Consider the following 26,122-nt stretch of genomic DNA (forward strand, 5'->3'; position numbering starts at 1 on the left):
CCCTTTGATTAGCACTTGTTTCATATCAGCCTTTGTTTCCTGTTTCTGGCCATGTTACCATTCCTGCAAGCATCTTCACCTTCCCCCTGTCTGTATCACTTGTCTCCACCCATGAAGACAGACATGTACTCATGCACACACGCACACGTGCACGTGCACTCAATATAGGATGGAAAATTCCATCCGGGAAAAGCTGACATCACACCGAGACCATTTCCTCCTCCAAGGTCACACACACACACATCCACATATACACACACGTGCAGACACTGAGCTTTCACAGCTGCATCCCAGAGGAGCAGGAGGAATGATGGACACCAGAATGACACGAGGAACAAGGACATTCTCACTGCAACTTACAGAAGAGAAGACACATGAGGTCCCTCTCAACATACATAATCTTCTCTTTACCTGCCTGTGTTTGTATGTTGTTGTAAAAGTATGGGTGTGTGATGGTGTGTCTGAGTGTGTGATGTGTATGTTTTGTCGGCAGCTCTAAGTGCTCTGGGAGTCTCTCATGACCATTTTAACCTTGTAGACGACCAATCAATATGCCCCATGATGCATAGAACGTACACACACTGATATATATACACACAACCTCCCTATGACCACTGTACTCATCCATAGCAGCATTGCCTTTCACCTCCCTGAGCCCTTCTTCTTCTCCTTTGGTTGACTCATTCCTTTAGATTACAATTTTCCATATAATATAAATACAGACATCTGTTCAAGTAAATTGATGACTTGAAGGAACGTAAAACTTTGACTATAAATATTAAAATAAGCTAAACTTTGTGATACGATTACTTTAGCGCAGATAGCAGCTGTGTGTTCTCGCATGTCCTGTGACAGTACACGGACATTATCAGCCCGGTGAGACACCCAGCGCAGCACTATAAAGGTTTGTGTGATTATGGGGAGAACATGTGTGCTTTGTTAAACATTAACAGCAGACACACGCTCTGCAGAGGCCTACTGCCTGGACTAAATCCAGACTCTTCAGCCTTTTTACCTGCTGTGTGAGTGAGAGCGAGAGAGATGAGAGAGCTTGTTTTGTGTGTCACAGTGAGATCAGGAGCTCACTTGCAGGGATTTAAGTTTACAGTCAGTGGCTCTTGTTTGGTCTCAAGGGCGCAAAGTTTCACTGATGGGATATTTTTTTCACTGTTTGTTATATGGATGCAACAATTAGTCGACATTGTTGAAATCGATGACAAAATTAGTTGCCAACAAATTTAATTGTCAATATTTAGTCTGTTAAGTCATCACATGTGTTTTTCATGCTGTGCTCAGGCTGCAAAGAAAAGGATCGCCTGCAAGATTTGCTTATCATTGGAGCACTTGACAGTGCAATTTGAAGAGAAGGCATGTTGGAGTTAATAATGCATCAGTAGAAAGGTTGGGACAAAATATCGCTACGGCAATATATCGTCAGCCTGACTTGTGCAAAACAATTTGACAGGCGACAAATATCAATAGTTTGATTTACAAATATATGGTGCTCTAAACAGATTTCACTGTGATTTAACTCCCCGCTTCACTTCTTCATGTCAGTAGTGAATTTAAATAAATTGGCCGAAGAAGAAGAAGAATGGGTCTCGCGCATCGTATTGTGAGTAAGTTATCCTGCGATTCCCACCCCGAATCAGTTGTGGCCAAATCAGCAGTAAAGTTTTTAAAAGACAATTTTTGACCACCAACTAGGGTGCCGGTTTAGCTCAGCAGTTGAACTGGCGACCATGTACAGAGGCTATAGTCCTCAGTGAGGCAGCCCCTCGGCCCTTTGCCTCATGTCATCCCCTACTCTCTCTGTCTTCCCCTGTTTCCAGCGCTATCACTGTCCTTTCTGTCAATAAAGGCATAAAAAGGCCAAAAAACATCTTAAAAAAAAAAAGATTGCAATTCATTATCCGATTAGTCGATAAGTCGTTTAAATAATCGATGACTAGTCGACTATCAAAACAGTCGTTTGTTGCAGCCCAGCTTGTCACGATGGTTGTGACTACAGACGGCTAGTTTGACTTATTGAGAAAACCAAAACTGTTTCTTGGAGCAAATTCAGTCAGTTTTTCCTACTTATTTTTCCTAAATGATGACACAATTTTCCATCCTTTTAAGACCTTACCTACAGGTTTAACTTCATATTCTTTTTTACATGGTTTATCTAATTTTTTTGTGTCCCATCCTCACAGTGTTTCCTCATAGTAAGCAGCATTGTGGGGTATAGTCTCCCCCTACATGAGAGCATAGACTGAACGTTCGTACCCACAACACTGAACTACAAAACACTGCATTTCAAACACCGTGGTTGTCCAGATTGGAAACATTTCTTGTTTGATATATTTTGGCTACGTCTATGGCGTCCTCTTCATACAAGTGATGATAGCACCAGCCCTCTCTTAGATCTTTATATCACAGGGTGGTCTAACGAGGCTTTAAAAGCTTATACAGCAGCTTTGATCTTTCCAGCAGCTTCAAGCACCCATAAAAAAATGTCAACATTTAGGTCCCAGCCCGGTATATCGTGACGCAGAGCTGTGACGGGCCGAGCGTACACTGATGGCAGATTAGAGCCGACTGGTGTCAAACCTGTCATTTGCGCTGCAATTTGTCTGCTCCCACATGCACCGGCAGAAGTATCCAACACACATTATACAGTCTCTTCTGTAAACATGCATATACACACACACGAAAATGAACACATGCGTCCGGTTGCATACCACTCATCCATGAACCACAGGCGCACGAAGCGACGCAGCCACAAAAACACAGGCATGCATGTTCACCACACATACACACACAGTCTGCACACACCCAAGCAGCCTTAACTATGTCACATATACGACTTCTAAAATAACACTTTATGAGCCAAAATGATACGTTTTCACTCAGACTTTAACACACAACCTGAAGCTCCAAGTCACACTTTAAAGAGGAAGCCTGTTTTTAACTTAGAAAGAGGAGAAGTGAGAAGTAACGCCTTTCTTGGAGAAACTCGGCTGCAGTTACTGGCAAAAACCCTCAATAACAATGCAGAATACATTAACAAATTATAACAAAAAATCCAATCACAACAACCATAACTTATAATTTAAATTGGGGCTTCACGATATATCGTTTAACAATTGCGTTTGCGATGTCCGCATGTGCAACACATCAAGTTGCTACTTGCTCAGTGCTAAACGAAAACTCGCCAGTTTCTCGTTTTCCATGACGAATCTACAGAAAAAGTCTGTGTGATATCACATTAGTGCATTCCTTCACCAGAGCACACAGTGAACTGACCGCTGTGTAGCAGAGTCTGTGTGTTACCTGCCTGTAAACTGTAAACATGCACATGACGCTGTTGCCGTCACGAGGCAGACATTCCGTTATGCAAGGTGACTGATAAATGAGATTATTGCCGTGAACAGCAGCACCTCGTCCTGGTGCTGGTTAACTTCGTGGCTACATAAACGGATCGTTCACGGAGCAGAAGTGTTTACTTTTAGCGGCTACACCTGTGGCGCACACACAGCGTGAGGTCGCATGTGCCGACAGGAAGTAGGAGACGGTGAGCTTTCATTTCCAAAAGTAATTGTCACCGGGCTGATCAGGCTGATTAAACAGACATTTGAACATTGTCAGAGTCGCTGAATCAAGAGTCATGCAGCCCTAGTTTGAATAAAACAACAAACTGGAGGAACAGGATTCATGAACATTCTAACGACCTACTTTAGCTAATTGTGCGACAGATTATGGATGTTATCGCGAAGGCAGTCGCTACAGGTACGTGCGTGCTTTCACAAATGAAACACCATGCTCGGTTGCTCCACACACTCGATAGCTGTCTATCAACAGAAGATGAGATGCCTTGCCTCGCCTTGTATTCAGAAAGTAACAACAGTTAATAAAGCGATAGATGAATAATGAAGCAGGGTGATCACACTGTGGTAACCCGTCGCACGCTGCCAGCTCTGGTAGAACGGCTGTCGCTGGGTTTCATGTGTCTCTCCGGCTTTGTTGGGCTTAATTGTGAGACTGTTTTTCCCTTTAATACAAGGATACTTGAACTCTTTTATTAATTCAATGCTGATGTTTAATTCATTGCATTTTGGCTGAGATGTTGGGGCTCGTATATTGTGTGAGACGTCTTGTTAAGGCAGGCTGAGTGAGAAGGAGAGAGAAACAGAGCCTATGATTTAAAGATAGAAAACTCACTGCGTATCTGTCTCTTGATTTCCTTTGTGGGATCCAACCAGCACTGGAGTGAGACACAGAACAGGAAGACAGTTAATCTCTGTCATCAAACTGTCACAAGACACTACACAGGCGTCTGTGTGGAGTGTCTATATACAGTATGTGTACATTACTGACTTATTAGGCTTACAGTACATCCTGTGTGTGTGTGTGTACGGATACATACCTTCTGCTCGTGGCTGTCCGTGTATGTCAGACCAAAGTAGTCTTTTTCCAGGAGGTTCAGGTGCTCACACACCTTAAAGAACAGGAACTGGCCCTTTGCACGTTTCTGCAACGAGAGAGATTCAAGGACAAATATTAAAAATGTTGTTTCAGCACTTATTGACATAAATAGCATATAAAAATCTAGTTAATTATTCCAGTGATGTTTAATTTTTGATTGTGAGACACTATAAAGATCCGATTCAATCCTTTCCATCAATGCATTTCTGTTTCTCCATCTGTTCCATTATTCTCTCGCTGTCTCCATCTGTCTCCAGGCAACACATTCCTCCAAAGGGCCCGATGGGAGTTTTACTATAAAAGCCCCCACTCTCAACTATGACAATGACATTTAGCACACATCCATGCGTGCGTGCGTGAGCGGGCACGCACACAAACACACAATAATGCCCTTTAGGCAGACAGAAGGTCAGACAGAGAGAGGGTGGAAATGGGGGGAAAAAGATGAAGAAGAACGAGATACTTAAATAATATTCATGTCTTTTTGGTGAGTCAGCGTGCCCTTAGTGTGACACACACACACAAAAATGAGTGTGGCAGACAGACTGAGAGGCAGACTCACAGACAGGGCAGTGAGCGTGGTGAAAGTGGAAGGAAAGAGGATGAAAGAGTGCATTTTTCTTCTCGTCCTGGGACAGCTGAAAGCATCTGCGGTATTTTCCTATACTTGGTCAAAGACATGCGCCACACGCACGCTCACAGTGTGGATACATTGTGAACGCCCCGAAGAATGTGAGAATGTGACCTTTCATGATTTTTGAGTTTGTGCCAGTCTGCCTCCGAGCAAGGCACTACCTAAGAAGCATTGTGTGATGGCTGCAGGCTGTACCAGAATCCTTACTGTTATGTTCATATCTTTGGATGTCTGTCACACAATTTTATGCGACAGATGGGGATCTGCACGACAGCATGAACGGAGAGACCGAACAGGAGAATATACAAGGAAGGCTTTTTTTCCTTGTACCCCAGCCACATAAATAAGCTTAATTGTGTTAAATCCCTAAATGACTAAAAAATTAAACTGCTTTTATTGCAAGATTAAGATGAAAGAAATAATAATATAATCATTAGGAAGAATGAAACCTGAAGATTATGATCATTATTTATTACACAGAAGGTTAAATACTTGATTCTGATTGGTTAGTTAATGCATTCTGATGTCTGCTATTTCTCAATAACAGACCGTTGCTATGAAAAACAGACCGTTGCTAGGGATGCGGCTCTAATTACACAATCCAGAGGATTAACTGTAATTATATCAATCCACCGGAAAAATACATTTGACCGGTAAGCGCCGGTAAAATTGACAGTGGTCTGTTTACAGTGGGGGAAAAAAAAGAAATAAAAACAGCAGAGAGAAAGCAATAAAGGCTAATAGATGCAAAAGATGCAAAAACTGAAGGCTACGACAGAGAGATCTACAAAACAGAACACAGTACGGGATACTGCGGTGTTTAAAGACAGTGAATGGAAAAGAACATATCAACACTGTGACAGTGACGAAACAGAAAACCTCAATCAGGTGCTGCACTGATTCCTGCGGTCCAGTTCAACTTGTCTTTGCTCATTTTAATGTGAGTAGTATTAGCTTGGTTAGCGCAAGTTAATGTGAGTAATAACAGCTAGCTTAGCTCATTTTAATGTGATAAATAACAGCTAGCTTAGCTCATTTTACTATGAGTAATAACAGCTAGCTTAGCTCATTTTACTGTGAGTAATAACAACTAGCTTAGCTCATTTTACTGTGAGTAATAACAGCTAGCTTAGCTCATTTTAATGTGAGTAATAACAGCTAGCTTAGCTCACTTCACTGTGAGTAATAACAACTCAGTTAGCTCATTTTAATGGGAGTTTTAATAGCTAGGTTAGCTCATTTTAAGAAGGCTACAGAGCTAACCGTTGCTATGGACGCAGCTCTCACTGTGAGTGTAACGGACCATTTTTAAATGGAAAACAGAAATACACTCATTTTTAAATTAAATAATTTCCAAATAAATATATTGTGTCAAATTATTGATTTCATAGGTAAGTAGGTGTAATTAGCGGGATAATGTATATAAAGCTGTCCCTGTCAGGGTTCCATTCTGTTATAACAGTCTGCTCACTATACAGTACACCATCCCTTACATATAACCTAAGAGATAAAAAGTGATTTAGCGTTCATATCTTGTGTTTCTGTGTAAACGTGGGGGAAATAAACACATTCTGCTTTGTGTCAAATGCAATGCAACAAGGCTAATCTGCAAATACTACTTGACTCATGCCTGACTGAGCGCTAATGAAAAGCTATGAAATTCTACTTAAAGCGTGTGACACCGAAATCCTGCTGAAACCAATACTAATGAAATTCTTAGAAACAGCATTAAGACCATGTGACACTAAGACTCTGCTTTGAAAGCAAGAGAGTCAGACGTCTGGGCAGCGTTTCATTCAGAACTACAGCTAATCAAATATGCATTAACTTTAATACACAAGAATAGATCTGACACCTTTGGTTAATAAACAGGAAGATGGAAGTGGAGTTAGAGTAGAAACTGGTGTGTGTGTGTGTGTGTTTGGTATTGTGTGTGTTGGAGGCCTGCTGGACAAAACAGAAAATTTAATCTCTGGAATGCATTGTGCATCTCTCCCTCTCACGACCTAACTATGCCAGAGTGTAGAGGGAGGGATAGATGGATATGCGAGTGTGTGTGTGTGTGTGTATGCGCGTGTGTGTGTATTTCAGGACAATAGCAGTTAGTTGCAGTATCGGCGTTTTCTGTTGTTAGACAAAGCGGCTACTGTTCAAACAGCCGCAGACACTCACAGGCGCGCTGTTGGGCGTTGGAAATACTGCAGATAAGAGGAAAATAGCTTTGTCATGGGGGTCAAATTTCCAGATGAAATCCCAGAAGCAAATTTGAAAATATTGTAGTGGAAAAAGGGCTCTTGAACTATGAATGCAACTTTTAGATGCTCCAGCCAACCTGCATCTAAATAGGGGAAAACCTCGAGTGAGGGAATACAGGGTATCGCTAAAAAAAAGTGCACACAAGACACTCTCACAACCACTCACAATTGTGAGTCTGTGAGACCCGCATGAAAAACACATGATGTTGTGAGTATATGTGTGAGTGTGCGTCAGGGGGGGGGTCTGTAGCACGTGCTTGTTTAGGAGTAGCAGATGCATAAAACTAATCTGGTGGGACCCCCGTAATCTGCCTGGTTTGTGTGTGTGTTGTGGTCACCAGACAAGCCCCTGTAGCGTGCTCTGCATTTATCCCCTAAACCACGCCCAAACTATGCGAGCGGCTGCAGCTTCTGCCATAACTGCACTATGAGACAAGAAAGTTAAACACCCCCCCACACACACATAGACGTATACACTGACACACGCATCCACGTACACACACACGAGATCTGATCCTATTAGGGATTACATCACTGACACACTGGCACTCACGTGTGGCCCAATTGACTAACTAAAGAACGTAAGACAGACTGTGTGTGTCTGTGCGTCACTTGTTGACAGTTTCCTCTTTAGAAAATACAACAAAACTCTTAAACACTGAAATACATCAAATAAAGTCATGCTAATAGTTAGGGGGACTATCTTAGGTTGCAACATGACCAGTAGCAAATTGGTTTGATCCAATGTGATTTAGGGCTGCACAATTAATCGATTGTTAATCCTGATCACAATTTTGGCTAACTCAAGCGCCTCCTAAACTGACAGCCCCTCCCCCAGGGGGCGATAGAGAGGTTTTGGCTTCACTTTTGGGCAGCTGGCATGCACATGTCATGAGCGTCTACCTTGCAGCAGCAGATTGGAGTGGAAGAGTAAACAACAGAGACCGGTGTTTTGGTTCAAAGGGTGCTAAATGGCGACTTTCGGCCGAATGAGTCGGTGGTTGTCGTAGTGACAGCAGCTGTTGAAAGCGGCAAGAGAATATGTAGTTGTCCTCTTTGTTGTTTTCATTGTGATCTCTAAATATACTTCTCTGTTATGTCTTTCGAGTGTTGTTTGTGCAATCATGTCATGTAGGCGAATAACACTCAGTTTTGAACGCTGCTTGTTACGCTAAAACAGGAAGAGAGTAGGTCACTCGTTAAACGGAAACACGAAACAGCTCTACATCAGTTGTTTGGAGGTATTTCGGGTTTAGGGGAAGTGATGTTAAGCAAGAAAAAATTAAAGAGTGCATGAAACCTGTGTCTGCGCCGCTAAGCAACACAACTAACTTGTTCAACCAGCTAAAAAAACAGCACAAAGTGCAGCATGAAGGCCAAGAGGAACCACAAACAGAACTCCGACCTTACGGTTGCTTATTTTTTCTCCATTCATTCTTTGCCAGAATCATATAAAAGGTAGTGTGGGTATCACAAAAATGTGTTTACACAGAGCTAGAAAAAAAACTCAGCTCAAGAAGTATTTTCTTAAAATGCTCAAATGTGCTGCAGTTAAGACCTTTCAAGTAGGTAAATTCAAATAATCAAATAATGCAGATAACCCAACAGAATTCACTGCTTCCCCTCCCCACCTTCAGCCTCTACTGTGTGTGTGTGTGTGTGTGTGTGTGTCTCTCTCTGTCTCACCTCCACCTCGCAGGAGAAGTCAGTCCCGTCAAGGAGGTTCACGTGACACACCACCAGCTTCATCTTGCTCTTCCTCACCAGGCGGAGAGGAGACTGAAAAATGGAGGTCTGGCTTTCTTCTCCTCCTCCTCCTCTTCCTCCTCCCTCCTCTTCACCTTCTGCCTCTCCTTCCTGTTCCTTCTTCTGCTCCTCTGCTGCTTCTCCCTCTGTTGCCTCCTTGGTATCTTCAGGACTTTTCTCGGTGCTCTCTTCCACCTTCTCTTCCTTGGCAGGCTGAAATAAATAAGAAAACTAATGTTTTACTGAGAGTACACAAAGGATTTGGAATTGCGGTCTCCTAAACCCCGATTGTTTGTCGAAACTAAGTGAGAGGGAAAGCTGGTTTCTGTCTGTCTGTTCCTTTTGTGTTTCCTCCTCTGCTCTGAATCTGCTCTTAGAAGCTGCAGGCGTTTCTTTTGGCCTGACCACTCAGATGTTGATGTCACTGGGTGGGCCGGGGTGGCTTAATGTGATCACTGGATGGAACAGTTTATGCGTGTGCATGAGCATGTGTTAGAGGGAGAATGGCTTTGTGTGTGTGTGTGTGTGTGTGTGTGTCGCTCGTTTTCTCTTGGCTGACACAAAGGAGGACATTTGTTTAGGCAAAGTGCGTCTTATCAGCTAACTGTTGGGGGACAGGTTTGGTGTTATGTTTTATGTCAGTGATTACTAACTCATTTGCAGCAGGGCGTGACACTCGTAGCACGCATTATTGGAATGGTGTGCAATGAACAATGACATGTGCTCAGCAACTCTCAATGCAGTGTTTGGCCAATCAATAATGTGAATGATGGTGCCCAATTAACTAGCTATTCCATGTGCATGTATTAAAGTAAACATTTCGTGTTGTTTCATCAGAATGAACCATAAAATACAGGCACTTTCTGTCTTAAACATTTTGCTAAAGGTTGATACTATGACAGACAGTACATGCCTTTAGTTCAGAAGCTGGTGCCTTCAGGAAACCATTCAGCATGAGAGACACACAATCGTAGGCCTGCACAATTAATCGAATATTAATCCCGGTCACGATTTTGGCTTCTCACGATTTAATAATTAATCGACGGCGATATTATATGCATATGATATTATATATTTAAGCGCTCCCTAAACTAACAGCCCCTCCCCCAGGGGGCGATCGAGGGGTTTTGGCTTCACTTTTTAGGGGGAGCTGGCGTGTCGTGCCGTGAGCGCCTAACTTGCGGCGGCAGTTCAGAGTGGAAGAGTAAACGACAGAGACCGGTGTTTCAGTTCAACGAGTGGCCATGTTAACAGGTGAGTTTCAGACGAATGCGTCTGTGGTTGTCGTAGCTACAGCAGCTGTTGAAAACGGGATTTGCATTGCAATTTGCCTCTAGAGCATGCACCAAATTCAGGTAAATAACCTAGTTAAGTCTTAGTTTGATTAAAAAATGTAGTCCCTAAAATTAATAAATAATCGTGATCTCAGTATTGATCAAAATACTTTTGTTCTCTTCCTTGTCTCGTCTCTCTCACTAACAGGAGACCACCTGTCTGCTTTATATCCCTTCATGTTTGCTGACGGGGTGTGGAGTGTAATTACACAACATATGACCGGTACCTCAGTGTCTGCACTGGCGTTGGAATGAGACTCTGCTTCTTTTTCCTGCACTTGCTCAGACTTTACTGCCTCCTTCTCTTCCACTTCCTCGGCGTGACCGTTCACTTCTGGGGCAGGCCCCTCCTCTTCCTGCTTCGCCTCGCTCACGGCTTCCTCTGTGGTTGGGACCTCCTTGGTCGGGGATGTCTTGAGAAAAATCAAACAGCCGTTATAGATCCAACTGAATATTTCTAATAAGCCAGAACAACATAACAAGTCTATGAGAAGAGTGTTACCTGGCTCTGAGACTTCTGCTTCTTAAGCCATGTTGGCAGGTAGCGAGAGATTCCTTTTCCCTCTTTCCCCTCTTTCTCTTTGTCCTTGTCTTTTTCCTTCTCCTCCTCTGTAGCGTTCGCTACTTCCTTGGCGTCTTCTGTGGCCTTCTCTGATTGGTCCGGCTGCGTGGCTGACTCCTCGGCTTTCTCCTTCACCTCTGTCTCAGTGCCCGCTTCTGTTGTCATGGTGACCCGTCAACCTGCAGAGAAAGAAAAGAGGGCGTTAGATTTGATATCGATTTTAGGGATTATTTAATTGGATTATACTTGATTTGGTTTTGGCTGGGAGAGCTGGAGAAAAATCAGACTTCCCCTCTGAATTTGGCACAAACATGAATTTTTCATGGCTCACAACTTGAATTTTAGTCTGGAGTATCTTTTATAAATGAGCCACATGCTCCCATTTTCTTTTCTTTGAGAGGGATTTATGTTTCCCTTCACAATGACAAAGACAGACTGGCAGACAAAGAACACCATTAGATACCTTATGTTTATTAAAGACGGGGTATTATGCTGTTCCACATTTTAAGATAATGTTACAATGTTGGATGTCCAGACTAAACGTGGGTGGGTAAATCTGTAGGTAAAAGTATGTTGGAGTAATCCCCAGGCTTCTCAGCTCATTCAGCAGGCTGCTGTGAACAGCAGGTTTCACATGTTTTTTTCTACACGCTGCACTTTGTGACGTCACAAAGTGGGGCGGAAAAAGGGCGGGGTTTCTTAGAGGGACAGAGCCGACTGAGTCGTTACAGGCAGAGGCTGCTTGAAGGCCTGCACAGAGCACCAGTGTGAGAAAAATGATGAGCTTTTTAAACTGTAAATTATGCTAAGCTAAATTAGCATGATACCCCCTCCTTTAAGTCTGTTGATTGGCTGTGTGTAAAAGGAGGCCGACGAGACCTCGCCTAACCTATCTCGCCATGTCGTGAGTAAAACACCAAAATTAAATGCATTAGGGTTATATAAGCCAGCTGATTCCGGCCCCTCTGGCTCACAGCTGCTAACACATGACCTCATAACTGTTGGAAACATTACATGTTGAATTGTAGTCGTCCAAGTGTCTTCAACACAAAAACCCCAGAGTTTAGGATGTCATTATGTCACAGGACGAGGCTCATCTGGGTCAACAGCTGGTTACAAGGAGTCGCTCACAAAAAGGGGAATTACTCAAGTCTTAATATCTGAGTCATTGCTTGCACCCTGCAGCTGTGGTCAACACACACACACACACACAGACGGACTCTTCAACCCAAATATCTCTGGCAGCGCTGTCCACACACACCCCATAACAGCAACAGACATTGTAATTCAGCATGACACTAATTTGTTGATAACACTAGAGGACCACGACATTGGTTTGAGGGGAGGTTGGGGTCAGATTGCGCAACCCTGCAAACTGAGGGTGTTTACCTGCACACACAGTCTGCCTTTATATCGCGCATGTGCGTGTTTGAATAGAGGGAGCTTCGGGGACCTGATTCATTCACGATTAAGTCATTCGCTGTCTCTCCTTCTCTCGCCGTCTCCCTCTGATTCCATTATTCATTACGTCGTCTGCATTTTCTCTTTCTGACCATCTTCCAAGCTCCTCACTTTCTCCTTTCTGCCCTGCCACCTTCAATAAGAGGTCACACACATACACAATGCAGCAGCGGTGTGCAGGGAGGGAGGGGGAGTAAAAATAGAACCGGTCTCCTTACGCATGATCGGCTAATGAGGCGGGGAGGGAAGGAGGAGGAGATGGATGGAGAGAGGTGTGCGTGTAGGTGTGTGCAAATGTCACAGAGGCTATAAAACACTGTGCTGTGCGTGTGCTTGCGCAGATGAGGAGAAAAAAGACAAACAACCGACTTATAAAGAGGGAATCCCGCTGACATAACAAACAGCACTCCATTTGATTTCCCTTAAAAGACATAAATCTCTAAAATCAGGTCACTCATACATTTTCCAGCCGTGCTTTCGCGTTGCCGTAGGGATGGCAATCTTACTGTGTCGGTCAGATGATAGTTCAGCTCACCACTCTGGTCCAGACTGACATATTTGATCAACTGCTTGCTGGATTGCAATGACCTTTTGTACAGACATTCATCGTCCCTGAGGGTGAGTCTACTGACTCAGGCTCTGACATTTTCTCTTGCAGCTAACAGTCACAGCTTTGGGGAAATTCTTTTGAGGGACTGCATAACAAGGACCCAAAAGATTGTGACGAAAGTTGATGCAAACAGTCATGTGCCCCTCAGCATGAATTGTAAGGGCTTGACGATTCCTTGTGATGTCTTCATGTGTCATATAGCGCTCTTTGTGAACACTTTGGTTTATGACAAAAACCATATAAAACTGATGACAATCCCTGCTTCATCTGCAATTTGTGTTTAGGGCAAATGTTAGCATGCTAAGATGCTAAAGTAAGAGGAATAACATGTTAAACATTTCGCTTGCTAAACACCAGCATGTTAACAAAGATGCTCTATAATAAAGAAGATGCATTACAAGCTAAGCCAATGGTTTGAAAGAGTACTCTTCCTGTCTTTTTCCCCCTCACAAATGTTTTATTTCAGTTTAAAGTTTTGATTCGTGGTTTAACATGCGAGTCCCTGGAAATGTGTTTATCCGGTTAGAGAACAGCGTAGGCGACACTGACGATTCAGCCCCAAAGGAGAGAAACGATATGTTCTTCTCTGGATTTGTTTAAAAGTAGAACTGTCACGGTTCTGAATTTTTCTAATCGCGGTGAAACACGGTTAACCGCTGCCCAGCCTGCTGAGTATGGAGAATGTTTTGGACCCAAATTTCCCCCCTGGGGGTCAATAAAGGATTATCTTATCTTATACCCCTTTCCCACCTAAATTTAGCGTGTTGACACAGGTTTTTCAGACCCGGGAAGACCCACTTATAAATGCTGATTGTCTCTGTTCCCATTGCCAGTGAAGTATACTCCTGTGGGTTTCTTTTCTGCTGCGTCACCGTCTGACGTCACAAACGCGCCTGGAGCAGGGTTAGTAAACAGTCATTACTCATACTCATTCAGTCTGTGTATCAAATTCGGCATTCGGCACCGAAATTTGATGCAGATTTGGAACGATGTTTGAGCGCTGCTTGGACGGAGACGGGCAGAATTTGTAGCTGAGATGACAATCAGTCGCAGAAGTTACCGATGGAGCATAGCATGGCACCGGAAAGGGGTAGGAGATTAGCGTGTTGACACTGGTTTTGTGTTCCCATCAATGCTGATTGGAGCTGAGGTGATAATTACCTGGGTCTACTGCAGAGTCATTTGACCCAGGTCTGAATGCCGATTGTAGCCTTTCCCATTAAGCAAAAATGCCGGGTGTTAGCGGGTGTAAGTGGGTTTTCTGACCTGTGGGAAAGAGGCTTTATTTAACTACAGTGCGTCCCCCAGATGGTAAAACTTGAACACAGCAGTGTCCCAGAGCGGTGGAGAGACGCAAGTTTATTAACCACTACTAAATTCGTATCCTTCATTGGTGAAATGGTGACGGGCTAGTTGTTGTTGTGGCGGCTAAAAAAGCACGTCGCGAGGCTGCACACGGGCTTGTCTTCGTCGAATGGATGAGCAGAGGGTGGAAACATCGGTGCTCTGACAGCCAGGTTTCTTTTGCTGATTACTGCGATTTTTAAAACGAGTTTGTTGTTCAATGTATCGTTCCACATGAGGTGCTTCCCTGGGACGCATGGATAGTGAGTTTATTGCGCCCCTTTAGATTTTAATGTGTCAGAGGTGCAGGACGCGTACCGAGCAACATCACTGGGTCTATGATATTAGAAAAAACAAATAGCGGTGATGACGGTCACTGGGTCCGACCCGCAAGATAAATGGCTTGTTAAAAATGGGTCCAGTATTTACTTCAGTGACCTTGGGTCAACAGAAACACCCATACACTTGCTCACATTCACTTCTCTAATTTTGATAAACAGACCCAGCACCTGCAGCTTATCTCTTAAAGAAATGAAGAAATGGACAGTGGCCAAACATGACACCGATACAGGAAATTACTCTGCTCTTCTTATTCTTCTTCTTCTTCTCTCTGAACCGTTATTTGGAGCATGCTTGAACACAGAAGGTTGTCATGAGTTGGCTTTAAGTCTTACTACTTTTCAGCGTCAGTATTTTTAGACCGACCTGTGACAGCAGAAGCTGGGGATGCTTATTGTGTAACCTTTGCTCTGGCCAAAGTGTAGCTGTGCAACATGCAGGCATGGTGACGCTGTTAGAGTTTTAAATATGGAAGAAAGGGAGCTTTGGATTATGTTTGAAGCGTGCAGGCTGACTTCTGTGCAAGAGATCCAAATACATTTTAAATCAACTCGAGCATATTTCTGTCCTTGTGGATGAGGCAATGCTCTAAAGTAGAGTCATCAAAACAGGGCTGATACTTCCTTCTGACTGCAGTTCACTCATCTGAGATGCTCGTTTCTCAATGGACTATCTAGCAGTCTGTGTGTGTGTGTGTGTGTGTGAGTTGGCATCTGAGCGCAGCTTCTTCCAAAACGGTCGTCACGGCCACTTAGCCCTTCATTTAAACTGTCCCCGTCTCTCTCTACAACTGTTCAACACCGGGAACCTTGTTCTCTCCCTCTCTCTCTCTTTTCCCCAAGATCTCTGCACTCATCTCTCTCCTCTCTCCCACAATCCCTTTCTTCCCGGGCCCCCTTCCAATGCCCCTCCAATCGTCCACTCGCATTATACCCCACCCCCCACCCCCCTCCTCTTTCTCTCTTCTTCCCACAGTCCATATAAACAATAGCGGTGACATTATTACAGCCTCTCCTCATAAATATACACACACATGTACACGCGCTGATGGTTTATGGCAGTAAAACTATCAGTAGAGCATCTTATATTAGGGAGCTGGCCGTACTCATATTTCAGTACTCTTGCTACAATATGAATGGGGTCAAATAAGGGTTAAACGTGCTATTTGCAGGGCTGAAATGTTGTTGGGTGTGTACAACCCAGTGTTCATTTGTGTACATGCGCATGAAAGGGACGTTTTTTTCTGATTCAACAACAGGGATTGTTCGGTCAAAATCTCTCAGCATATCTTAACCTCATCTTCTCAAGATCAAAAGCCTTGCATATTTGCTGGCTGCTTGCAGCTGGAAGCGGATTATCGGTATTTATTTTAGTTTTACTTTGTAATCTCATTATTTGCTCGGACTCAATCACAAGAGATTAGAATGTTTTCTTGACACAAATTACAGCAGAGTAAACAAGCTAAATGAGCGGCTGCTGCACGTGACTGTCACAGGAGAGATGAACAATTAACTATACAGTGACAGTGACAGGGCGCTTTAATCTTTACCACCTGCAGGCTTTACAGCTGTACTGAACAAGGCACTACATTCTATACCTCCATAACCTCTGGTGTTAGTTTCTGCTGTCAAATTAATCAATGATTACATTTTAAATAGACTCTAAAGCTCTTACCTACTGTTGGTTCTGTTCCCTTCTTTTCCCCTGTTACTCCTCTCTTCACCTCCTTCTCTGTCTTCTCACTTTCCTTTTGCCTGTATCTTTCTGTTTCACTTTCCTTCCACACCTCTCAGCAAAATGCCTGCCCTACAAACTGTCATTGCCATTTTCTCTCCTCTCTCCATCCTCTCCTCTCTCTCTCTCTCTCCGTCGGAGCTCTGCGTCTGCTTCCCTCGGGACTCCCGCTCGGAGAAACAAGGGCAGAAAACGAGAGAGAGCGGGGAGGAAGGGGGGAGCGGAGCAGAGCGGTGTTAGTGCTGGAGAAAGAGAGAGAGGATGGATGGAAGAGAGAGCACACTTTTTGCGCTAGATTGCTAATGTACGCTGGTGTAGACGATCCACAATCCCTCAGAGAACCTCGACAACAGTGAGCCATTACTTCACGTTTGGCCTCCAATATCATATTTTAATTTTATTCTAAGGGGAAAAAAGTGATAGTAAATACAAACACTTTCTACAAACCAAAATCCTCATTTAGATAGTTTCTGTTTTCACCCTTCAAACGCTCACAAATACCTTATTGCAGGAGACCTGCAATACAGCCCTCCCACTAACCACTTTACGGCGGTCCGTCTGGGTTTAAACAACAACTCTCTGACCTGCCCTGTGGCTGAGAGATAAAACTTTACAAGAGACGGGTGCAGGAGTGGGTGCAAAAGTCAAGAAAAAGACAAAAGAGTTAAAGAACTGGCCTCAATATTTTTTACATTTGTCTTCTTTTACTATCTAATAAAACAGAGAGGACTGCTTTCAGCAGCCACCCACCCCGCGCTAAGGGGCGCAAAGGGGAGGCACTGTTCTCCGTGGCCACCGCATTCATGGACTACAACAATAAATCCCCATGGAGACAAGAGATTAGCGCAGGAAAAATACAGATTAGTGGACGAGCGCAGAGTGACAATAGAGATTATGACCGTGCCTAAACCCATTTCAAACACCATCAGATTTACAGCAGATACAACGTGCCGGACCTACAGGAAGTACAGCGGCGACGTGCCCCGCCTCCCTCCCCTCATCCGTACTGATTCACAACACACTGGAAAAGATGCTGGGCTTACAGAAGCCCTGTTAATGACACTTGTCAACCCAGATGCTGTGCTATCTGCAGCTAGTAGCGGCTAATTACATTACAATCAAAACAAGCCGCTTAGCTTCCAACACTTGATCCTCAATACACACAATCAAGAGAAAAAACTGCTTATACTTGTTACATCCCTCTAACGGAGTTCACAAATTTGGACGGAAAACAGGAAAGATGGCTCTCGTGCAGATAAAAGTCATTTCAAACCTCTTTCCCGTCTATAATGGCTCGTATGGGCTCGGTTTTATTTCTTATTAAATGAGGAAACAGACATTTATTCGAAGCTACACAGACCTCTGAATGGCTTAATAAGATCCGAGCTGTGGGCTGTGGTTCAGAGGTCTGGAACCAGGCTAACAGCAGTAACCGTGTGTGTTATAATATCATAACATCACTAATCTTATCCACAGAGTTGTGTGTGTGTGCAGTGCACATGTGTGCAGAGTGGATCTGTGTAGCTCTCTGGACCAGCTGGCCTCTCGCTCATGTCAAACACAAACACACACCTACACAACATTATGTACACTGCAGATTTAATGTAATTATATCACATCGTATCATATCATAACCCCTTCCAACACAAACAGCAATAACGGCGTCAACTTCAACTCCGCCTTGTAATCAAGTCTCAATACAGAACCCCCCAGTACAAAGTGGAGGAATAATATGTACATCACTTACTAACTGAATTTAGCTAGCTAATGTTAGTATGCTAATGATTGCTAATTACCACATAACACAAAGTACAGCTCAGGCTTTTTAAATTTTGAAGGCATATAGCTAGTTATGACAATTTACAAGTGCCAAGCTTCAAGCCAATCCCTCTGATAGTTGGTGAGAAATTTCAGAAACAAATGTTAACTTCATGTTGTGCCACAAGTAACCCATCAAGAATGTGTTGAGCTATGTCAAAGAATAACTGAAAATGTTGTTACTGGATAAGAAGTTCTCATCATCAGGGTTCGTCATCTGGAGACCATAAATGCATAAACAAGATTTCATGGCAACACATCAAATGGTTGCTGTACTGGACCACAGAGAACCGACCAAAAGCCCCACCGCCACACTACAAACATGGCTTCAAATATAACATAACTTCAGTCACAGTTCATTATGAACAACAACATAGGTCAAGAGGTGTAGTCTACCTGAGGCCCCAAGAAAGACTGAGGACACTAGCTACTGAGCGCGACAACCACCCCCCCAACCTACCGCAATAATAGCACCGGCAACAACAGTTAGTTCTGACCAAGTAATCTGATTGGACAAGAGGCATTCCATGAGTGCTGATATAGAGAATAGCATCACTCCCTCATATTTGATCTTGGTTAATTATACAACTGCTCTCGCGTGTGTTTAGTGTGTTTGATTTGTCTTAATATTACTGTTTCGTCTGTGCTGCGACTGCCAAAGACTATCTATCTATCTATCTATCTATCTATCTATACGCAACTTTAAGGAACTAGTTTCAAACCAAACACCTCTTTTAAAATCTGCTGCATTGCTTGCTGTCTGTATGGATGATCATATTAGTTGCTGTTTGTTTATGTTCATTCTATTGCTGGTTATTAACACACAATGTGTTCCAGCTGAGCTACAAAAGGCTGACAGCTGGTGTTCACCGAGTACAATGGGTTCATATAAACAAATCATTGGAAATCAATTGACCATCATTCGGCTGAGCCTAATGAATTATGAAATCAATCCAGCAGATCACACCGGGACATCCCAAATTCAGCACGGTGACGCAACAAGCCGACAGCTCGTCATGCTATCCCATCGCAGCTCGGCAGCTGACGGATACCGAGCCCGGGTTTGGTTTTTGGAAGAACCGCACACATCCACACAGAGCGCAGCAGAATCCTAATCTGTGCTGTTCTCTTGTACGATCTGTCCATCTGTCACGCAATGACACACGCACTTAAACCAAACACACACACAGATTTGACATCATATGTGAACACACTCACACAATCGCTGATTAACACACTTGCTTTGTCAATCGCACACAGACACACACAGACACAAGGCCTATGGTGTGAAAATGGCGAACATGCCTGTCTCTTTACACCGCACTCTGACCCTCAAACGGAGGATTACACAAAGGATAATCCCTGTGTATGTTTGTGTGTGTGCGTGTGTCTGCCTGCCTGTCTGTCCATTCATTCCCTCATCTTACTCTCCGTCTCTGTCTGTCTCTCTGGCACCTCATAAACACTTCACGGCCCTCTTTGCAAAAACACAAGTGTCCTTATTTTGCTGTCTTCAGTTTGAGCTTGGCAAATGAACGGTCAGCTTGTAGCGTATTCTTAAATGACCCAGACTATGATTACGTCTGTTACCGTATCATTACTGTCGGCACATAACTGCTATTGTCACCTGTGAAATGATGGCAGTGATTTTTTTTCTTACTACATCAAGTCCAACCTGAATAGACTATGAACCTGTCTTCTAGCGTTACAAGTCTCTCTCTCTCTCTCGGTCTGTGTGTGAGAATAACGGGTCAGCTCATAACTACTATTGTTAGCCGCTAAACTCCCCTATTCAGCGATTAAAGCAGTCAGGCGCAAGTGCCCTGTCTGAGTGAATGTGTGGGTGAGGGAGACAAAGAGTGAAAGTATGGGTGGGTCACACAAGTGCACATGAGAGTAGATACAGTTTTCAGAGTGTGTGTTAAAGGGAGAGAGCATTAAAGGCATTAGGTAGAAGAAGAGAGAAAAAGAAAGAGTGAAACGTGCAGCTCGTGTCTCTCTCCGGACTAGCGGTGGGTGTGGTGTTACTTTGGGAACACACATCCCATAGAGGGTGGTAACAACAGGTGTTTGGCAAAACAAATGACTTCATGGGCATCATCATTATTACAGCTGTCTAATGTGGCAAGCTGATACACATGAATAGAATAATCCTACTTTGTAAAGTAGCTGAAAAGTGTGCACCAACAAGTGTTGATTAGAACAGATTGAGAGCTTCAAGATAACTGCTGTCTACTGCTTTGCGGTTCTAAGTGAGCGCCTTCAGACACCATTATCTAGCCAATATGACAAACAGGGCACAACAACTCTATTGCTGATTCAGAATATAGTCTGGTTGAAAACTGAAACTCAACACCATGATGCCAAATTATAATAATATAAATAAGAACATGTGCTATTTATGTAGCACTTTGAAAACAAGAGTTTACAAAGTGCTTTGACAAACAAAGCTCAACAGGAAACTCAGTATGTAATAGAACAGAACCCAAACAACATGGCCGACACAGCAAGACAATATATGTACAGTCAATATCCTCATAAAAAAGGGAAATTCAATTTTCCGTTTAAGTTGCTAAATGCGATAGAAATATATTTTTGCAAACAAAGGCTACATGTCCTATCCCCATAGCCGGGGTGGCTGTGGCTCAGTAGTGGAGTCTGTCGTCTCTCAATCGGAAGGTTGGTGGTTTGATCCCCGATTGCTACAGTCACATGTCAAAGTGTCCTTGGGCAAGACACTGAACCCCAAATGGCTCCCGGTGGCATCGCCATTGGGTATGAATGGACATAGATCTGATTGGAGATTGGCACTTGAATGTGACATGCAGTGTTGAAGCAGCTTTAAGTGGTTAGCAGACTACAAAAGCGCTATATAAGCACAGTCCATTTACCATATCTGCAAGGACCGACGTAGCTTTTGGCCAGTGGCTGTTTACTTGAGCATTTATTAACACATGAGCTAGCATGTACGGCTAACTTGACCAGTGTGAAGGACGAACTGTGGTAAACGCATGTGGTTAGCCAACTTGCTCTAAGTAAAGTTACACATAAAATCTGACCAAACATTTGAGTTAGGACAGCTACAATTCAGTAGGGGTGGGAATCGCAGGGTAACTCACGATATGCGATACAATACGATACGCGATATGTTGCCCATGATAACGATAATATCATGATATAGCGATAATATAGCGATAATATTGCAAGACGATCATATAATCATACATCACGACATCTGATTAACTTCTTCTTTGGCTGATTAATTTCTGTCCTCAGTCATGTCATAACCGCCACCGCGAGAAGTCATGAAGTAGTCACGTGGTGAGTCAACATCTCAGGATAATCTGCTTAGAGCGTCATATCTTTAAGATAGCCGTATTTGACAACAGCCAATAATTGACTTGCACTAGTCAGGACGATGATATATTGCTATATCGTTATTTTGTCCCACCCCTACAGTCCAGTGATTGTTTTGGCCGACCCTGAGCCCGAATTTGTCAGCCCGCGCTACTAGCGCCTTGCTAGCATCTAATACATAGCCCGCGCCAGCTAGCTGTAGCACGCTGTTCTTGTTTGCAATAAAGGGAAAGCTGAGGAGTGAGAGAGTGGTAACAGCCCCTATTATTGATGCTCAGATGTACTTTTATATTAACCATCCTGGAATCGAAATGAGGACTGGAATCAAAGCAGCGTCAGAAATGAATCAAAATTGCAAACGATACCATAGTAAATAAAATGCACAATGTCTGTGAGCTTTGTCTGCAGCATGTTAGGAAATGATGCAATAGAGAGAATGTAAAGCACTCAGGCAGCTTTGAGTTAGTGTGTGTGTGTGTCTGACATCAACTTGCGACTACTAACCTTAACCCCTCACTCTATATTTAGACACCCCCCTTGTGAAAACCACAAGATGTCCTCATTTCTGCACATCATCCTGTTTTCTCTACAGTCGCACTCTCACACGTGATCATGTGAGATACGTTGTAACCAGCGTCTCTTCTCAGAACACACGTCAATGATATGACCAGACAGATTGTTTAGTCGTCTAGTATCTAAGTAATCCCACACAAGTGACCTCTGACCCCTAACCAGGAAACAGGAAGTGTGGCAACGGGGCTCCTGTTTCGCTCGGTTCATCTCCCATCCCTCCATCTTTATCTACAACTCTTATTTTTAGCCACAAATATGACTGTGTAAGTCTGTGTCTATCTTTCAGAAACAGTCAACATGAAAACAGGAAGTGACCGAGGCCAAAACATCCGCACAGTCATGTTTTGTGTCTTTCTCTGAACATTTGACCTGTGGGAAACACTGTCTGTTTAAGCCTGCTTTGTGTCTGTCTGAAACTCCCCCTCACACACTTCACAAGGGTCTTTACACGCTTTCCAAAATGTTTTACAAACTTCAGAGCGACTCAAAGGCGGCTAATGAGAACCAGTTAGCAGGTCTGCACTCCCTCTCAACCCTCTCACCCCAGACACTCCTCTCACTTCCTTTTCCTCCCCTTGTCTTTTCCTCTTTATCCTTCTGTGACTCATCCCTCCTCTGCGCTCCCCCTCCTCTTCCCTGAGTTTTTTGATCGCCCTAATGAATGAAAAGGCGACATGATGAATGCAGTAAAGCAATGAATGGTTAATCATCAATCACTCATTTAATCAATCAGTGAAATAATTAATAACTGAATTAAAGGTATAATAAGTAGGATTTTCCTAGAAAAATAAAATATAGACTTTTACAAATATAACATAATATAAATCATCACTTATGGGCCTCTTTACGTGTGTTGGCGAGTGTGTGGGCAGACCCTTGTGAGACCCTTCCCTCTGCATCTATTCTGTTGTTTTGCTTTGCACAGGACGTTTTCAGGAGGGGCGCTGTTGTGGTTCCCTGAGCCAATCACAGCGTATAGGTGAGAGTGGGAGTGGTTCAAATTGGCAACTGGGCCCCATTCAGACCGGCGAACATGGCGAAAGAGCGATGCAGAGTTGGCCTTCTTTCTATTGGACAGGTAGGTGCCTCTAACTGGGTAGGACAAGCTAACCGGCAGTTAGCATTCTAGCCCAAAGGTAACCGTGATGCTGTGGGTGTTAGCTCGGCCGTGTGGCCATGTTGTCGCACAAGAGAGTGAGAGTGAGCTTCTGGTGACGAAGAGCCCAGGAGGAGGGGCCAAGTTTGAATGTGTTGTTGACAAAATGCAAGAAAAAATCCTACTTATTGTGCCTTTAAAGAATTGCTCATAAAAATAATCAAATCTTTTCTTCAACCCTCTGATTGAAGATTTAATAGGCACAATAAGAAAATGATCATTCTCACTAATAGATTCTTTTTGACAGATATTACGATATCTAAAAACATCCTGTCTAAAAAAGAACATGATTTATTCTCCATATTGTGAAGCTCTAACTGATATATGCAAAAATACTTAGTAGGCTGCTTTCTAAGACAAGACACTAAAGAAGAACACTAATGTGATTGTACTGCACATTGTCAATCATTTCTGTTGCAGAGCTCGGCCATCTCATCTGTGATGCTCGGCTCCGTGTGCTGCAGACAGTGCTGAGAGTAATGTAAGCGATGGAGTCGGAGCATGCTGTGCTTTACAAATGCAATGGCACTTTTTCTGCACTACATGTTCTGTAAAGAAAACTTTTCATACCCGCACGTATTGGGAAATATTTAATTGCAGATAACAGATGTATTCGGTGACAGGCTCGTATATAAACCAGTCAAAGACATCTTCCATTCCTCTGCTGATATAAACATCAGTTGCTGCCTGGCCTGTAAAAGATGAAGCCCTGTCCTGCCATGCTCTGTTCAGCCTCTCTGTGTGAGAATGTGACCCTATGCTGATTAATCTGTTTTTAACTATGTTTGGCCTCCTGCCAAAGCCACAGGCCCACGCTCTCTCTCTTGTTTTTTATTCTATCGCTTCTTTCAGCGCCGGACACTTGCTGGGGAAGCAGTTTGCCGTCTCTTTCTCCCTCTGTGATGTGAAACATTCAACACGGGGACTTGTTTCATTCTCCCGTAACAGACACTCCTATTTAACGAGACGATTACTCTGATAAGCGACACATTTCAAATATACAGTCAATGCCCTACCTTCTTCTTTCTTTTCGTCCCCTTCATCACACACCTCCTCTACATCTCTATCCCCCTTCCCCTCTCCCCACCTCACCCCCTCCTCCCTTCACTGTCTCCCTGCCGCGGTAATAAGCTGAACACTGCATTACAGTTTCCATTCATCCGTGCCCCTCTGATCTTTTCTGTGTGTAAATGCGAGTCCTGCTGTGCCTGCTGGCCGTGCAGCTCTGAAAGCTAGATGCTAATACTCTCCGGTCACGGCTGAGTGCTGCACTGTGGAATATGTCCACCTTGGTAATTGTTGTGACTGTCTCAATGTTACTGCAATCATTGAGGAGATGAAAGAAGCCTTGAATTGGGATCTGGACCTCCAGTGTTAAGGAGGATGATCTAATGCGCTAATGTATGCCTAAACCAAGTAAGAATCTTGGTATTTAGATTTTTCATTCATTATCATTCAGAAAAAATCTTCTTCTTTCATAAAACGCTGTCAGATCTCGTCGTTCACTCCGAGGGGCGGCCGGGCCGCCCGTTTGTGCCTGAGCCGATGTGACGTGTTGTGCTCCTGTTGAACCGACAGGGTCAGGACCAAAACACACATCCACGCACAAACGCACACACACGCAGGGATGTTCCCATAGCCTTTCCGAATGGTTAAGCAATATCTCTCACTCTCTCTGTCGCCCTCGCTCAGCCTCTCTTCCTCTCTGCTTGTTTCTGTATCCCTTCCTCTCCGCTTTTGTCACCGACTCTCCACACTACACCTATTTCTGTCTCCCAAACGTGCCTTTCTACCTCTCGCAAGGTTAGACAAGTAGGTTAAAGTACAAGTAGAACTGGAGTACAGTGGATGAGTCTGTAAAGGTCTTTGGAGTGTTTTCTAGTGCTGCAATGACAACTAACGAACTCCCTTTTAGTCTTCCTGCATTAATAATGAACGCACAAGTGTTACCTATAGACTGCTAGCCACTGTCGGTTGTTGGTTTCCAAGATAATCTCGAGCCTTAGTCCTTTTATTTTATTTCTAGAGCTCCAACGTCCATGTTTTGTCACATTTTAAATGGATCAAACAGCTGGAAATACATATAGGAAACATCATTTCATGAAATACACAGTTCCCAAAAAGGATTGTGACAATACTGCGAGGAAAAAAGTACATCATGTGCGCACTCTAGCTAACCCAGAGTTGTTTCCCGCTACCTTTAATGAGCAGATTCTCCCACCAGAACAACCAATTAAGGCTTCTCTCATTAGCGGGTTTGACAGAGCTGCCACTGTTCTGCACATCCTGAGAGTCTCAGAGTGAACATGGCCCTGATGATTATAGATAAACTACACACACACACACACACACACACACCGAGGGGCCTGACAGGAAAGAGTGACACATGCTTCACTGTTGGATTTCCCTTAGAGCTTCACAAACCAAAGAGTGCTTCCTGTACGGTTATTTTATATCAAGTAGAAACTGTGTATTCTTCATTCTAAGGGCTGCGTTATATCAGGCCTATGTGTAGAGATATTCTTGTACTTGCAGGTGCACCGACATGTGCTGAATAACCCGAACACCTGAAACACAATACAAAAGCAGACAATGGCACAATGGAATATAACACCTTTATGAGGCATGTGATGTTCAACTGCTGCTCAGAGAGAGGTGTTACGTTAACAATATGGTACTTTTTGGGGTGTTAGGTCTGTGCTGTTTTTGTACTGGATTGTATTATATGTTTC

The 26,122-nt window shown here is 43.6% G+C and overlaps 1 protein-coding gene across 13 annotated transcripts in view; it reads right to left on the reverse strand.

Annotated features, from left to right (window-relative positions):
* epb41l2 (erythrocyte membrane protein band 4.1 like 2) overlaps window positions 1-26,122 on the reverse strand; it is a 54,282-nt gene that overhangs the window by 25,622 nt on the left and 2,538 nt on the right. For 11 of the 13 annotated variants that reach the window (XM_069686234.1, XM_069686226.1, XM_069686200.1 and 8 more), the window contains exons 1-6: window positions 16,427-16,677; window positions 10,939-11,177; window positions 10,664-10,849; window positions 9,043-9,315; window positions 4,409-4,513; window positions 4,204-4,246 (exon numbers count right to left, since the gene is read on the reverse strand). In XM_069686234.1, coding sequence (XP_069542335.1) covers window positions 4,204-4,246; window positions 4,409-4,513; window positions 9,043-9,315; window positions 10,664-10,849; window positions 10,939-11,163 — 832 coding nt within the window. In that variant the 5' untranslated portion in view covers window positions 11,164-11,177; window positions 16,427-16,677. Of the gene's footprint in view, window positions 1-4,203; window positions 4,247-4,408; window positions 4,514-9,042; window positions 9,316-10,663; window positions 10,850-10,938; window positions 11,178-16,426; window positions 16,678-26,122 lie in introns of those variants that run through there. The other 2 variants (XM_069686182.1, XM_069686173.1) reach the window with 2 other exon arrangements.

Source organism: Semicossyphus pulcher, unplaced genomic scaffold, assembly GCF_022749685.1.
Source record: "Semicossyphus pulcher isolate SPU_LCO1_2020_fin unplaced genomic scaffold, fSemPul1.0.p SCAF_11, whole genome shotgun sequence".
In the NCBI taxonomy this organism is placed as follows: Eukaryota; Metazoa; Chordata; class Actinopteri; order Labriformes; family Labridae; genus Semicossyphus; species Semicossyphus pulcher.